General features: G+C 45.2%; 6 protein-coding genes across 10 annotated transcripts in view; 4 read left to right on the top strand and 2 right to left on the bottom strand.

Annotated features, from left to right (window-relative positions):
- Positions 1 to 195: 195 nt before the first annotated feature.
- On the top strand, positions 196 to 465 carry PPTG_24499 (hypothetical protein; the record flags this gene model as incomplete). The annotated part of the gene is made up of 1 exon (XM_008917398.1): positions 196 to 465. One exon carries the CDS (start codon positions 196 to 198, stop codon positions 463 to 465), a length of 270 nt encoding a protein of 89 aa, XP_008915646.1.
- Positions 466 to 480: 15 nt separating this feature from the next.
- On the top strand, positions 481 to 723 carry PPTG_24498 (hypothetical protein; the record flags this gene model as incomplete). Its single annotated transcript, XM_008917397.1, has 1 exon — positions 481 to 723. The coding sequence occupies one exon, from the start codon at positions 481 to 483 to the stop codon at positions 721 to 723; it is 243 nt and encodes an 80-aa protein (XP_008915645.1).
- Positions 724 to 755: 32 nt separating this feature from the next.
- Positions 756 to 4,085, top strand: PPTG_19073 (hypothetical protein). 5 transcript variants are annotated; one of them, XM_008917379.1, is made up of 6 exons: positions 756 to 1,030; positions 1,104 to 1,174; positions 1,246 to 1,347; positions 1,421 to 1,465; positions 1,531 to 2,190; positions 2,260 to 4,085. In XM_008917379.1, exons 1-6 carry the CDS (start codon positions 823 to 825, stop codon positions 4,054 to 4,056), a joined length of 2,883 nt encoding a protein of 960 aa, XP_008915627.1. In that variant the 5' UTR covers positions 756 to 822; the 3' UTR covers positions 4,057 to 4,085. The 5 variants fall into 5 exon arrangements, with proteins under 5 accessions (XP_008915627.1, XP_008915628.1, XP_008915631.1 ...); XM_008917380.1 differs by having other exon boundaries at positions 756 to 1,174; XM_008917383.1 differs by having other exon boundaries at positions 756 to 1,174; positions 1,246 to 1,465.
- A 43-nt stretch (positions 4,086 to 4,128) lies between these two features.
- PPTG_19072 (hypothetical protein) lies at positions 4,129 to 4,455 on the bottom strand (the record flags this gene model as incomplete). The annotated part of the gene is made up of 1 exon (XM_008917378.1): positions 4,129 to 4,455. One exon carries the CDS (start codon positions 4,453 to 4,455, stop codon positions 4,129 to 4,131), a length of 327 nt encoding a protein of 108 aa, XP_008915626.1.
- A 2,894-nt stretch (positions 4,456 to 7,349) lies between these two features.
- On the top strand, positions 7,350 to 8,721 carry PPTG_19071 (serine/threonine protein kinase). The gene has a single exon (XM_008917377.1). It carries the CDS (start codon positions 7,461 to 7,463, stop codon positions 8,325 to 8,327), a length of 867 nt encoding a protein of 288 aa, XP_008915625.1. The 5' UTR covers positions 7,350 to 7,460; the 3' UTR covers positions 8,328 to 8,721.
- Positions 8,722 to 10,043: 1,322 nt separating this feature from the next.
- The window catches only part of PPTG_19070 (hypothetical protein), a 3,652-nt gene continuing 2,011 nt past the window's right edge, over positions 10,044 to 11,684 (bottom strand). The window contains exons 4-5 of the mRNA XM_008917376.1: positions 10,924 to 11,666; positions 10,044 to 10,801 (exon numbers count right to left, since the gene is read on the bottom strand). Coding sequence (XP_008915624.1) covers positions 10,169 to 10,801; positions 10,924 to 11,666 — 1,376 coding nt within the window. The 3' untranslated portion in view covers positions 10,044 to 10,168. The remainder of the gene's footprint in view (positions 10,802 to 10,923; positions 11,667 to 11,684) is intronic.

The raw sequence follows: 11,684 nt of genomic DNA, 5'->3' as shown, positions 1-11,684 counted from the left end.
AAGTAGACGAGGTATCTGCGTATGTGTTTGACTGGCTTAGTCGCAAAATGCTGAGGCCAATGGGGGAAAGATGGTGAAATTGATAAGCAGCAAGCAAGACGCCTCCTTTTCTAGATAATCCAAAGTTACAGTCTAAATGATAAGGAGAGGAACAAATTTGCATCAACCACCACTGATCTCGCTGTTCTGAAGCGAATGGAATTCGACAAACCAGCGACGTCGGCCGATTCAGTAAAGTTGAAGCGACGTCAAGGTGCTTGTGAGGTGGAGTATATCGACACCGCACACCAGAAATTCTACAAGTATCTAGTGTTATACTGGACTAAATACAAGACCGACCAGGAAGCTTTCGTGTCTCGCTACTTGGCTTTAGTCCAGAGTCCTGGCTTTGGTAAGAGCCGACTCCTGCGTGAAGTATCCAACATGGCGAAGACTAATGGTGGAGACTCTGGAATTAGTCGATGAGAAAAACAAGTTAGCATGCGTGTTCTCTATACACGTGCTCGCATCGTTGGAAAGTCGTCAGGTTTTCCTCTCGCTACGCGGAGACTAACTGATCTTTTCTTTCGTGGACCGAGGAACATGGAGAATTTAGTACAACAACTGCTAAAGGCATTTACTTATGCCCAGAAGAATTGGGACAAAGTGGGCAAGAAGTGGTTTGAATCGTTTACGATCCCGAAGGCTGACAAGCAAGTCACTACAGCCATCACGAAGTATTAGCCTTATTATTTTTTCACACCGTCACGTTACCACACGTCGCAGATTTTGCTATCCCATCTTCCGACATATCCCATCATTTTTCACATCGTGCAAGCACCAATGCTGCTCCGCGGCATCACGTTGAGTGCTCGCGTCTCCGCCCCTGTGCGTCGAATCTCACCTCTCCACCGCAGACACATCTACAGCACGTCTCGGATCTTATCCGGCGCTGGTATATCGCCCAACGATGCTGCATACCCCGAGAATGATGCAGCCAAAGTGACCCCAATGGTGGCGCAATATCTCGCCCGCAAGAAAGAGTACCCAGGTGATTGCAACGACTTCCCCAAGTTTGTACCGTTTGTAGTAAGCAACACTCATTGATGGTATTACGGTGGCAGACTGCATGCTGCTATTCCAAGTGGGAGACTTTTACGAATTCTTCGGTGATGATGCGCGTCGAGCAGCTCATGTAACGTGGTCGGAGGAAGCATTGTGCTACTACAGCATCTAATATATTACTGTTATACGTGCTGTGTGTAGTTATTAAACCTGGCACTGACGAGGAAGACCAAGAAGACGCAAGTATTGAACGAGATGTGCGGATTCCCAGTGGGGTCGGTGGATTCGTTCGTGGAGAAACTGGTATAGTGGTGTTAGCGCTTAAAACGTGGGCAGCTATTATATACTAACTGACCTTTCAATTTGGTGTGAGCAGGTGATGCATCATGGCGTAAAGGTGGCAATATGCAACCAAGTTGAGGTGAGTCGACGGATTTTTGACCATTTTTAGAGGATATTCTTCTGATTTTTGTAAAATTGTGCCAGAGTGCATCTAGTGCGAAGAAACGTGGCTATAATGCTCTTGTCGATCGACAAGTAGTTCGGATTGTAACTCCGGGTTCTTTGGTGGAAGATACGATGTTGACGCCAAAAGAGAACAACTATTTAGCATCTCTCTTCTATGACGAAGATAAGTGGGGACTCGCGTGGGCTGATTTATCGACAGGAGAGTTCGTATCCACCACATCTACAAGCGAGAAACTCGCCAGCGCTATTTTGCGCTGTTCACCGAAAGAAATCCTACTGCCAAGTACTGAAGAAGAGTGCATGACGGTGGACATGCCCAAAGATGCCGTGGCACTGTTGGACGCTGTACTTCCAAACTCTTGTATGAGAACTTTTCGACCGGCTACGAGTTTTATTCCACGAACGTCAAGACGTCCACTTCGTGATGTGTTTAAAACACTTGACGTTTCTGAACAAGCTGCCGCGTCGGCCATCTTGGACTACATAGACTTTACGCATCGTGGTACGAGTGCGTTGATCCGTACGCCACTTCATGTCGAGTCTTCTGATCACATGATCATTGATTCGAGTGCATGGAGAGGTCTGGAGCTGGCTAAATCTCTCAGTGGCTCAAAGATGTCAAGTCTACTACAAGCTATTGACTCAACAACAACTCCAGGAGGTTCACGGCTTCTTGCGGTAAGTTACGAAGTTATTTTTTTATTTTACTTACAGAAGTAATTTATATTACTTTTTTTCTTATTGCAGTCTCATTTGGCGTCTCCTTTAATGAACCTGGAGCTTCTTGAACGTCGCTTGGATGCTGTCTCTTACTTCTACGGACAAGAACAATTGCTTCAACGCACACGCAGACAGCTTGCCGAAGTGTTTGACTTGGAGCGGAACCTCCAGCGTTTATCTATTGGCGTCGGCACTCCGAAAGATCTCAAGAATGTGGCGTCAACAATCGATGAAGCCAGGCAGTTAGTGGAGCTTATAAAGTCTCACGAACGACTAAGACACAGTCGACTACCTGATCTCCCTGGAAAAGAAGCTTTGTGCTTACCTCCATTGCTTCGTGACTGCTGCAATGGCCTCATTGCCAACGAATCGCCGAATGAAAATATCGCCAACGCTGCCACAGAAATTCACGCAGCACTTAAAGACGACTACACGACGCTTAACTCCAAGAGCGGGTTTGTTCGTGCTGGGTATTCTTCAGAGCTAGACAAGTGGCAAACGATACTCCGACACGACCCGAAATCCCCTGAAAAGCAGGACTTGCAAAGTAAATACCGCGAATTACTAGGATCCACGCGACTTCGCGTAATATTCCAAGCCGAGAAAGGGTATTTCCTTGATATCCCACACGACGAGAACGCCAAACTACTCAAGAACGAGCAAAGTCGACGTGAATTGGAGCAGTTAACACTCTTCCAGTCTTTGAAAAACTCGGTGCGATATCGTAGTGAGGAATTGCGTCAGATGAATCGGGAGCTTACGGAAGCAGCAGTGGAGGTGGAGCGTGTGGAGAATGATATTTTCTCGTTACTACGAGACCGAGTACTACTCGTACGCGACGAGTTACAAGCCATGGCTAGTGCTATTTCTCAGATCGACGTCGTCTGCTCTCACGCTCAAGTGGCTCTGGACCGAAACTTCGCTCGTCCATTACTGGATGGCAGCTGTGAACTGCACATCGAAGACGGACGCCATGCTGTAGTGGAAGCCGCGCATCTTCGAGGCTCTAACTCGAAAGGAATGCGTGCTTTTGTCCCGAATAGTCTGCATCTCGCAGCAGCACCGGTGGGCTCTTGTTGGCTGCTTACTGGACCAAATATGGGCGGCAAGAGCACTTTTTTACGACAGAATGCGCATCTCGTGGTCTTGGCGCAAATGGGCAGTTTTGTGCCCGCTAAGTTTGCGCGTGTTGGTCTCGTGGACAAACTTTTCTGTCGAGTGGGGTCTGCTGATGATCTGGCGGCTGATAAGAGCACGTTTATGGTGGAAATGCAAGAGACGTCGACGATCCTCACACAAGCCACGAGTCGCTCGCTAGTGTTGATGGACGAAGTAGGACGCGGGACGGCAGTAAATGACGGGGTGGCCATTGCGGGGGCTGTTCTTGAAGCGCTGTGTGCCAAGCAGACGCGGACTCTGTTTGCCACACATTTTACTGCTTTAAGTGAGTTAGTTGGGGACACGTGTAATGGAGAGTTGCGACCGTATCGGATGGAGGTATTGGAGCATCAAGTGGATGGAGAGACCAAGCATTTAGTGTTTTCCCATCGAGTCGTGGAAGGTCTGGCAGCTCAGTCGTATGGCATTAATACAGCAGCATTGGCTGGATGTCCACCTGTTGTCGTTGCTCGGGCAAGCGAGTTACTAAGCGAACTGACTCATGAAAACTCGAATAGTAGTCATACCGACCGATTGCAGCGTGTCCGGGCCGTATTAAGGTCATGGGAGTCAGAAATGGCAGGCAACGACGTGAGGAATTCTATCGACCCTCTTCAGATATTAGATGAACTGCATCAGATTTTGAACGAAAGTGTAGAATTTTAATAAAGGCTTAACTGTTGTTACTTCACTATCTTTAGTTCGATGTTAAGTCGTGGAGGAATCTCTTGTATCGGGTTACAATGGCCTCGTCAATTTGGTGTCATAGACGTCATCAAACTTGCCCTTTGTGAGGAGTAGCTTGGAGCGAATAGTGTCTGGTTCGAGTTTAGCGTTACTCCATCGCTCAAACAGCCATGTTTCGTAGTGCATGGCGGTGTCAGGCGTCTCTTTCGAGTTTGCAGGCCCCCGTGACGCCCGTGCTCGAGTGATCATTCGCGTAAGCGCGAATTCATCACCGAAGCCGTTTGTGAGCACCATTAACATTGTTGTCTTGTCTTCGGGATATTTGGACTTGAAAAGCTCCAGCCCCATCAAATCAAGATCTCCAAATTTCTGCTTCATACGAGTAAATAACCATTGTATTTGCCAGTGTTGATATTTAACAACAGACATCGCCAGGGGAGTTTCCACTAGCCAGCCAACCCTCCAGCTGTTATTCTTGCAATTTTGTCGCGAAACTCTTCATTCCGTTGTCTCCCTTGACTATTACAAGTGCCTTTGCCACTTTATCTTCTCTATATCTCGCCGTGAACTTCTCAAGCACTGAGCTTTGTTGCTGCGGGTAGTACTTTGAGACGTACTCAGCGTACAGCTGTATTTTCCTGTTGCTCAGAGCCTCATCCACGCTCTGGGGAATCATTATCCGCAACCAGACACTCAGTGGTGTCAAATGATCCTTATGACATCCTCTATCGTTTTCACTCACTTTGCAATTCGCTGTAAAGCCGTTCGAGTCCCAAGAAATATCTAAATATCAGCTCGACATTTCGTTGCAACTTTGTCTTATTGCGCGCCGTTGGCGCTGTCATCATTACATGGGTTGAATGTGAATGTGTCATCGCTTCGAAGGCGGCAGCAATCAAGACACCTGCTGGTGTGCTTTTCGTCACTGCTGGTCGAAACAACGTCCCAGCTGAGAGGCTGTTAAGAACTTCTGGAGCAACAAACGAGGAAGACGAAGACAGGGTCGACTTGCAGTCTAATCTACTTACCAAATGGCGAGAGAGTGTTTTACTGGCTCTGTGGAGCAGTAATGTATTTGCTGGTACGGAAAGCAAATTTTAAAGATGGTGATTGGAAATTCCTCCTTGCTACGCGATTCGTTCTATGATTGTTGAATAATGCAACGATGGTTGTTAGACCCTGATCGCAATCAATGCGTGCACTCTTTGGCTAAGTAATGACGTAGCTTTTGGTAACTAGATTTTTTTTGTTTAGAATAAGGCATTCGTGGCCAAATCACAGAGCCGCAAATGTCAGCACTAGTGCTGCATTTACCCCGAATCTTGAAGCACCCGACTATTCTACAGTTAACATTTTTGATGTTTTGGATTCTCAAAGTAGTCTTCACATTACCGGCTTAACAAATCGTGGACGAAAGTGCTGTTAACGGGACACCCGCTTCTAATCACAGCCAACAAAAAAAGAAAATAACCAAAACTTTCTTTTTATTTAAACTCCATTCGAATGGCCCAGATACAGTAAGAATCACCTACATGTATTATTTGAAATTAGAGAAAAAAGTAAAAAAAATGCCATGTAAAATATACGACATTTTTTTACGATATAATTGAGATTAAATCAAACCCGTTATTTAACGTTGTATTCGGCTCGAATGAAAGACAGCAACCTCTGCACTCTAAATCAATACTAAACTAATAAATCATGCTTGCTGCTTCACTTCTGGACTAGGTTTTGCAAACAACTCCGCTGTATTGAGCTTCTGTTGAGCTAAAACGACCAACATAAAGCCAGCTATGGGGCGCTCTACGAGGTACTGGAGGTACTAAGACTGCATTCAAACACTTCTATAGGCACACCAAGTACAATAATATACGCTTAAAAAATAATTAAGTCGTTCACTGGAGGGAACAATACAAAAAGGCTATACCAACTTTGATATTGTTTGAATTGAACGGCCGCTTTTGGTTGGTAATATTTACGAAGTTTTAATCTTTGTAGACACCACCTCAACAATAATACGTTGTATGCTATTCATGTCACGTTGGCGGAGTGACGCCTTTTCTTGTATACTACGGTATTTTCATGAGTTTGGATTTTTCTCGTCTTGACCATATAATCTCTCAATTTGAAAATTACATCAAATACTCATTTACACTACTTGAACGAGCTCAAGTTAAAACTAATCTTCCAAAAAGCCAAGAAAAATAATACGTGCACCAGCTACCTTGCCGTTTTCGGAGGGGTTTTCTTGTTGCGGGCAGATTGTCTTACTTGTGGTCGTCGGCTTATTCATGCCACACACACCTCTCGTGCTTTACCATGTTGAGTGGTGGCGAGCACTCACCTCTGGAAGGGCCGTCTGCAATCTTCACATCTATTTACATGGACCATTCTTCCACGGTGTCCTGGGTCAATTTGTCGTCTCCCAAATAATATTTTTTTTTAAACCTTTTGGTCCTGGGAGAAAGCGTACGGGTAACATGGGTGTAACCATTTGTATTTCAAAACTATAAAAGCAAGCTTTTTTATCCCTGAGCACTTGATATTGTAGTCAAGTTTGACCTAGTTTGCCTTTGATGCCAACACGAAAATAAATCTGTAATACACTTGCTCAAGCAAACCCCTTCTATCATTGCTACAAATTTCATTTGTTTAGCTATCCACTGGTATAAGTCTATATAAAAACATTGTCGAATCCTTCCAAATATCTCTATATAACTTCGTATCACAAAAGTTGAACCTGTCGTTTTGTTGCAAAGTCTAGCTCAAGGACATTCCTTCATCTTTCCCCTCACGCACACGAATCTGCGGTTGCATTAAAATTGGCCTCAAAATTTGTTTTAGAAGTTGAAACCACAGTACGCGCACAGCCAGGAAACAAAAAAAAGGTTAAAATACGGACCCCCCCATTCCTCACTATTATTACTGTAAATCGAGAAAAATAGAATACTAGCGATTTGGCAACGGTCGCCGAAAGGTTCTCGTTCTGTGACGTTCTTGCGTCATGAAGAAGACTAAGAATAGCCTCTGCTTTACAGAGGCTATTCTTTAGTCTTCTACTTGTCGTGCATAACGACTTGTGGACTGTTGTGTTATAAGCACCACTTCAATCCGCTTCAACACTAACATAAGTTTGAAGCGGGTAATAACTAATTATTTCCCTCCCACCCGCATGTCCATGTTGCGTGGACGCATCTTTCCGAGAATTTGCCCTGTTAATTTGTGAACTGATTAGACAGGTAGTCACTTAATTTCCCTTTCATATCCGATCCATTCGTAGCAGGACTGGTGTGGTCCACATCCAACGTTATCGTGCACTTTTTGGCTCGTTCAGTTGAGAATCTGCGTCAAAGTGCTCAAGTCGCTTTCAACGAACACCAAACATGACACTAATCCACAACCGCTACCGCCCCGTGCGGCAGCTCGCACAGACAACCTACGGCAGCATTTGCCTCTGCACCGACGAGTTTCTACCTCCGCGTCGCGTCGTGCTCAAGAGTGTATCACTCGTTCACGCCATCAACATGTTGGACCTGCGCAGTCCTGAGCTGCAGCAGCCTGACGACCCGCGACAAGAAAAAGCCTTTGCGAATCTACAGCGCAGTAATGCAGCCCCACACCCGAATATTGTGCAGTACCTGGACGACTTTATCGAAGGCCAGACACTCTATTTCGTGCTGGAATACTGTGCCGGCGGAGACCTCGTCTCCTCTGTCAACTGTGGCCAGAACCAACGACTTGTCTGTGCTGATGCACTGGCAGTCATCAAGCAGATAGCCGCGGGTGTCGCTTATCTGCATAGTCACAGTGTCGCACACAGAGACTTGAGTCTCGAGAACGTGATGCTCAGTCGCGGAGTATGCAAAGTTGGAGACTTTGGGCTATCCACAAGGACAGATCAGCCGTCTTTTGGCCGCGTGGGCAAGGCTTATTATATGGCGCCCGAGGTGGTGGCGGCCAGAGCCGTTTATGACTCCAAAGCGGCCGATATCTGGTCGCTTGGTATTATTCTGTTCGTCCTAGTGACGGGTTCCCCGCTGGTCTCGCTGGCGAAGGAAGAGGACGCAGCCTTCAGAGCGTTCCAGAAAGTCGGTGTGCGCGAGGTGCTGGAGGCGTGGCATATGGAGGATTTACTGGAGGAGAGCGCCATACAACTCTTAAATGGTATGCTGCAGTGCAATCCGACAAAAAGACTGACTATCGAGCAGGTGCTGGATCACGAGGCATTCGAGCAAAGAACTGCAGTATAAATCGACTTTGTTGTTTAACTATGAATCAATGAGTTAATATGTAAACTTGGCCAACGAGAACATTCTACTGCGAGTATTCAACGCAAAGGAAATCATGGCGACTAGATGTGCTCCATAGTCATGCATACAAGGCGCATGTAAGATCTTTAAAGGTCATGCGAAGGCATTGGCGTTCGCAACGGTTCTTGCGTCCAAGATGTAAGGAAAAAAGTCCTCGCTCAATTTGTTTTGAGTATACCGGAGGCAACCGTAATTATTTGTTCCACTATTCTCGCGTGGTGTTTTATCGTACAACTTTCTGTTGTTAATTCGAAGTATTCAATTCGAGGAATTTGTTGTCGGTCAGCAATCAAGAAATTGAATGACAATCAAAAGCACTGTTTTTGTCCGTTGACTGTTGCAATTCTGATCACTCTTTTTTCGTGCCATGTGATATTGTCAACTATGCACTGAACTATAGTAGCGCAAGTCGGATTTTATTACCGGTTGAAGAATACGAAGATTTACGATCATTCGGGGCTCTACGTATGGCCATGGCATTCTTTGTGCTCATTTGATCCTAGGTAGAAAAGGCGATTTGGATTTGGTTCTAATAGAATAGATAATGTCTAAGGTGAACACGGATAATCCAAGCTATCTCAGCATTAATATGTAATTCTATCTGAAACGAAATCTCCTTACGCAATCAGAATTTTCTCAGTCAAATATTAAAGAAGAGTATTCGTTCCGTAGTCCCAGTTGAAGAGCTGCAGCGTTCAGCTCCTTCTTTTTATTCTATGACGATACTTCGCTAAATATTGTCTTCATTTTATTTTATAAAAATAAATGGCGCAAACAGATAAGTGATTTGAGCAAATTAGGTAGCAGGGGTTTCAATTACTGTTTGTCGCTTGGAATACAGTGCCTCGACAATCTTCATTCGTGGGAGGGATCGTTCGACAACATGTTCGAAATGATCCGTTTATTTATTTTTACAAATCACGAAAGCAAAAAAAAAAAAAAAAAAACAGTTTACTTGTCGTGGTAGTTCTTGGTCTAACTGGGTAATGCTTTCTTTCTTTTATACGTACACTAGTGGTTCTATCACATGCATTGCCAATAGAAAATGGTCAACTAAGCGAGATTGGAATAAGTATAAACAGCAGAAGAGCATCCAGTTTGAAATCCACGACATTCTTTCAGTTGTCTCCTGTCAGATTCTTGTGAAAGGTTCTTTTGCTGCACAGCTTCGTAATCGTAACATGCTTACTGCAACCACAACTTGCCACGCAACCAGCCAAGGTCCGTCACAAAACGTAGAGGCCTGTCACGAATTTGAATCGCCAGTACAAACTACCAATAGGAGTTGTATCATTTCGGCAGATCGTATGCGCAACGTAGTCTAAAATACTTGGAGATCCCAATCACTAGTAAATGGTACCGACCACGAGAAATACCGTCAGCACTAGCACAACACACCTCCAAAAAAACAAAAAGAACAAACTGTCGTCGCGCAAACACGGGGTAAATATTTTCTCACAGACACAAAAACGACATGCAAGGAGAATGAAAAGACAAAAATGACTGATATAATTTCTCTTTCAGATTGCTAAGTACCCGAACTACAAGCTTATAAGACGTAAGTGCATCACGAGGAAAATATGGATGTTAAAAATTGAATGGAGCATCTAACGTCAATAATTTGAAAAAAATAAATTGTATTTATCCACCACGTACGTTGTTTTCTGCTTTCACGAATAATTATTAAGATCACGAAATCGTCCAAACAATGTCGACATTGCGCAAAGCCTCACACTGTTGGTGTCTCCGTAAAATGTCGGGCGCGCTCTTACACAGTTTCATCAATTGAAATTCCGAACAGCAATAAACCCAACATTGCTCTTTATGAACGGTGACCACTCCACTGCATTCCAAATCTCGCCGCGCTTTGCAGTTGGAATTTCAAATAGCTTGCGGCTCCAACCTGTTGTCGACGCGTACACCATTCCATCCACGATTGCAATAGTGTTGCTGGGGTCTTGGCTCATAAAGTTGCTGTGCTGCTCCTTTTCCAGCCTTAATGATAGTCTAATTTGTCGCACCATCGTCACTTCACCAGTCATCAGTTCTTGATCCTTCTCTTCATATTTTATCTCCTTATACGCGAATAAGTCAATGTCCACGGACTGTGCATCATCTGACAGCAAACCCATATAGTCGCCGATGGACCATCCTCCCACCGTTGTGATCATCGACGACGCACCACTGGGGAGCACACGGAAAACTCGAAGTCTCTCGTTCAATACCAATTTCATCGGTGAAGCAGACATACCGTCCGAGAAAGAAAACACCGAGAGCAACGATAGGCACAATGCATTCTCTCCAATCTCCAAGTCAATGCATCCGAACTCGCGGATAAATTGAGCGATCTCTGCCATTTTAATGTTGCTGAGCACATCTCGATCGTAGATATCTCGAACTTGTACGGAGCCCGGCTAAAGCAGCGAGCGGTACTTGCAACCGCCTCGAAGCCTCTGTTTCTGTGTCTGCTGACACAACGCCGTCGCTCAATGAGTCTAGGCTGTACAGTCACCGAGGCGATTATTGTCTCCCGCACTTGAGCTGTAAAAACTTGGAAAACCCGGTTCAAGGCGCTCGTTAAAACCTGTGGACACTTGAATAGGCTGAATATTTCTGGTTGCAACGCAGCAAAGCGTTTGTGGCAGTACAAAAGCGATATCACACCATCTACAAGTGTGGGCAGTGAAGCCGACAGGCCATTTTCAGCTTGCCCATCAAAATCCGATATCATTCCGCTAAACATGATGCTCAGTGCGTCGTACACATCCACCACGAGCGAGATAAACAGCTTCTGCAGTTGTATTTTATTCACCGCATCTTTGGTCGCATGCAACGCAGAGCGGAGGAGATTCTCAACGGCATGAGATGACAATGCTAGAAGGAATAACTGGACAGTAAGTCTGATTGTCGTACTTTGGAGTGTCGGCAACGATTCTGCGTCGATATTAGACGCTGGCTTCCTACAGGATGGAGGAGTAAACACATTGGTTAAGATATCTCGGAAGAAAAAGTCCCAGATATCTTCCATCGGAGCTCTTGCCTGACTTCTTGATGCTGCCTCAGCTTGTTGTAGGCATGACCCGAGGTACATACGGATCGTATTGGCGCTGAAGACGACGTCGTTCAGTTCTATATCCGTGAAAAATGTCCACAAGATGAGCAAATACTGACTCTTGACACGGAAGTCCACCTTGTTCGCGAAAGCACTTTGCTGCCACAACCCCGTAATAAAATCCGCATCGACAATGTCCAAGACAGACTGGTCGTTATCATTGTCTTCTGCACAGGAAAGATACA

The sequence above is a fragment of the Phytophthora parasitica genome (genome assembly GCF_000247585.1).
Source record: "Phytophthora parasitica INRA-310 unplaced genomic scaffold supercont2.100, whole genome shotgun sequence".
In the NCBI taxonomy this organism is placed as follows: Eukaryota; Oomycota; class Peronosporomycetes; order Peronosporales; family Peronosporaceae; genus Phytophthora; species Phytophthora nicotianae.
This window is presented reverse-complemented; position numbering and strand designations above follow the sequence as displayed.

Excerpts from the sequence above, each read along its gene's own strand:
- PPTG_19073 (XM_008917379.1), top strand. The coding sequence starts at position 823 with ATGCTGCTCCGCGGCATCACGTTGAGTGCTCGCGTCTCCGCCCCTGTG. Across the intron at positions 1,348-1,420 it reads ATTCGTTCGTGGAGAAACTG|GTGATGCATCATGGCGTAAA; the intron begins GTATAGTGGTGT and ends TGGTGTGAGCAG. Across the intron at positions 1,466-1,530 it reads CAATATGCAACCAAGTTGAG|AGTGCATCTAGTGCGAAGAA; the intron begins GTGAGTCGACGG and ends AAATTGTGCCAG.
- PPTG_19071 (XM_008917377.1), top strand. The coding sequence starts at position 7,461 with ATGACACTAATCCACAACCGCTACCGCCCCGTGCGGCAGCTCGCACAG.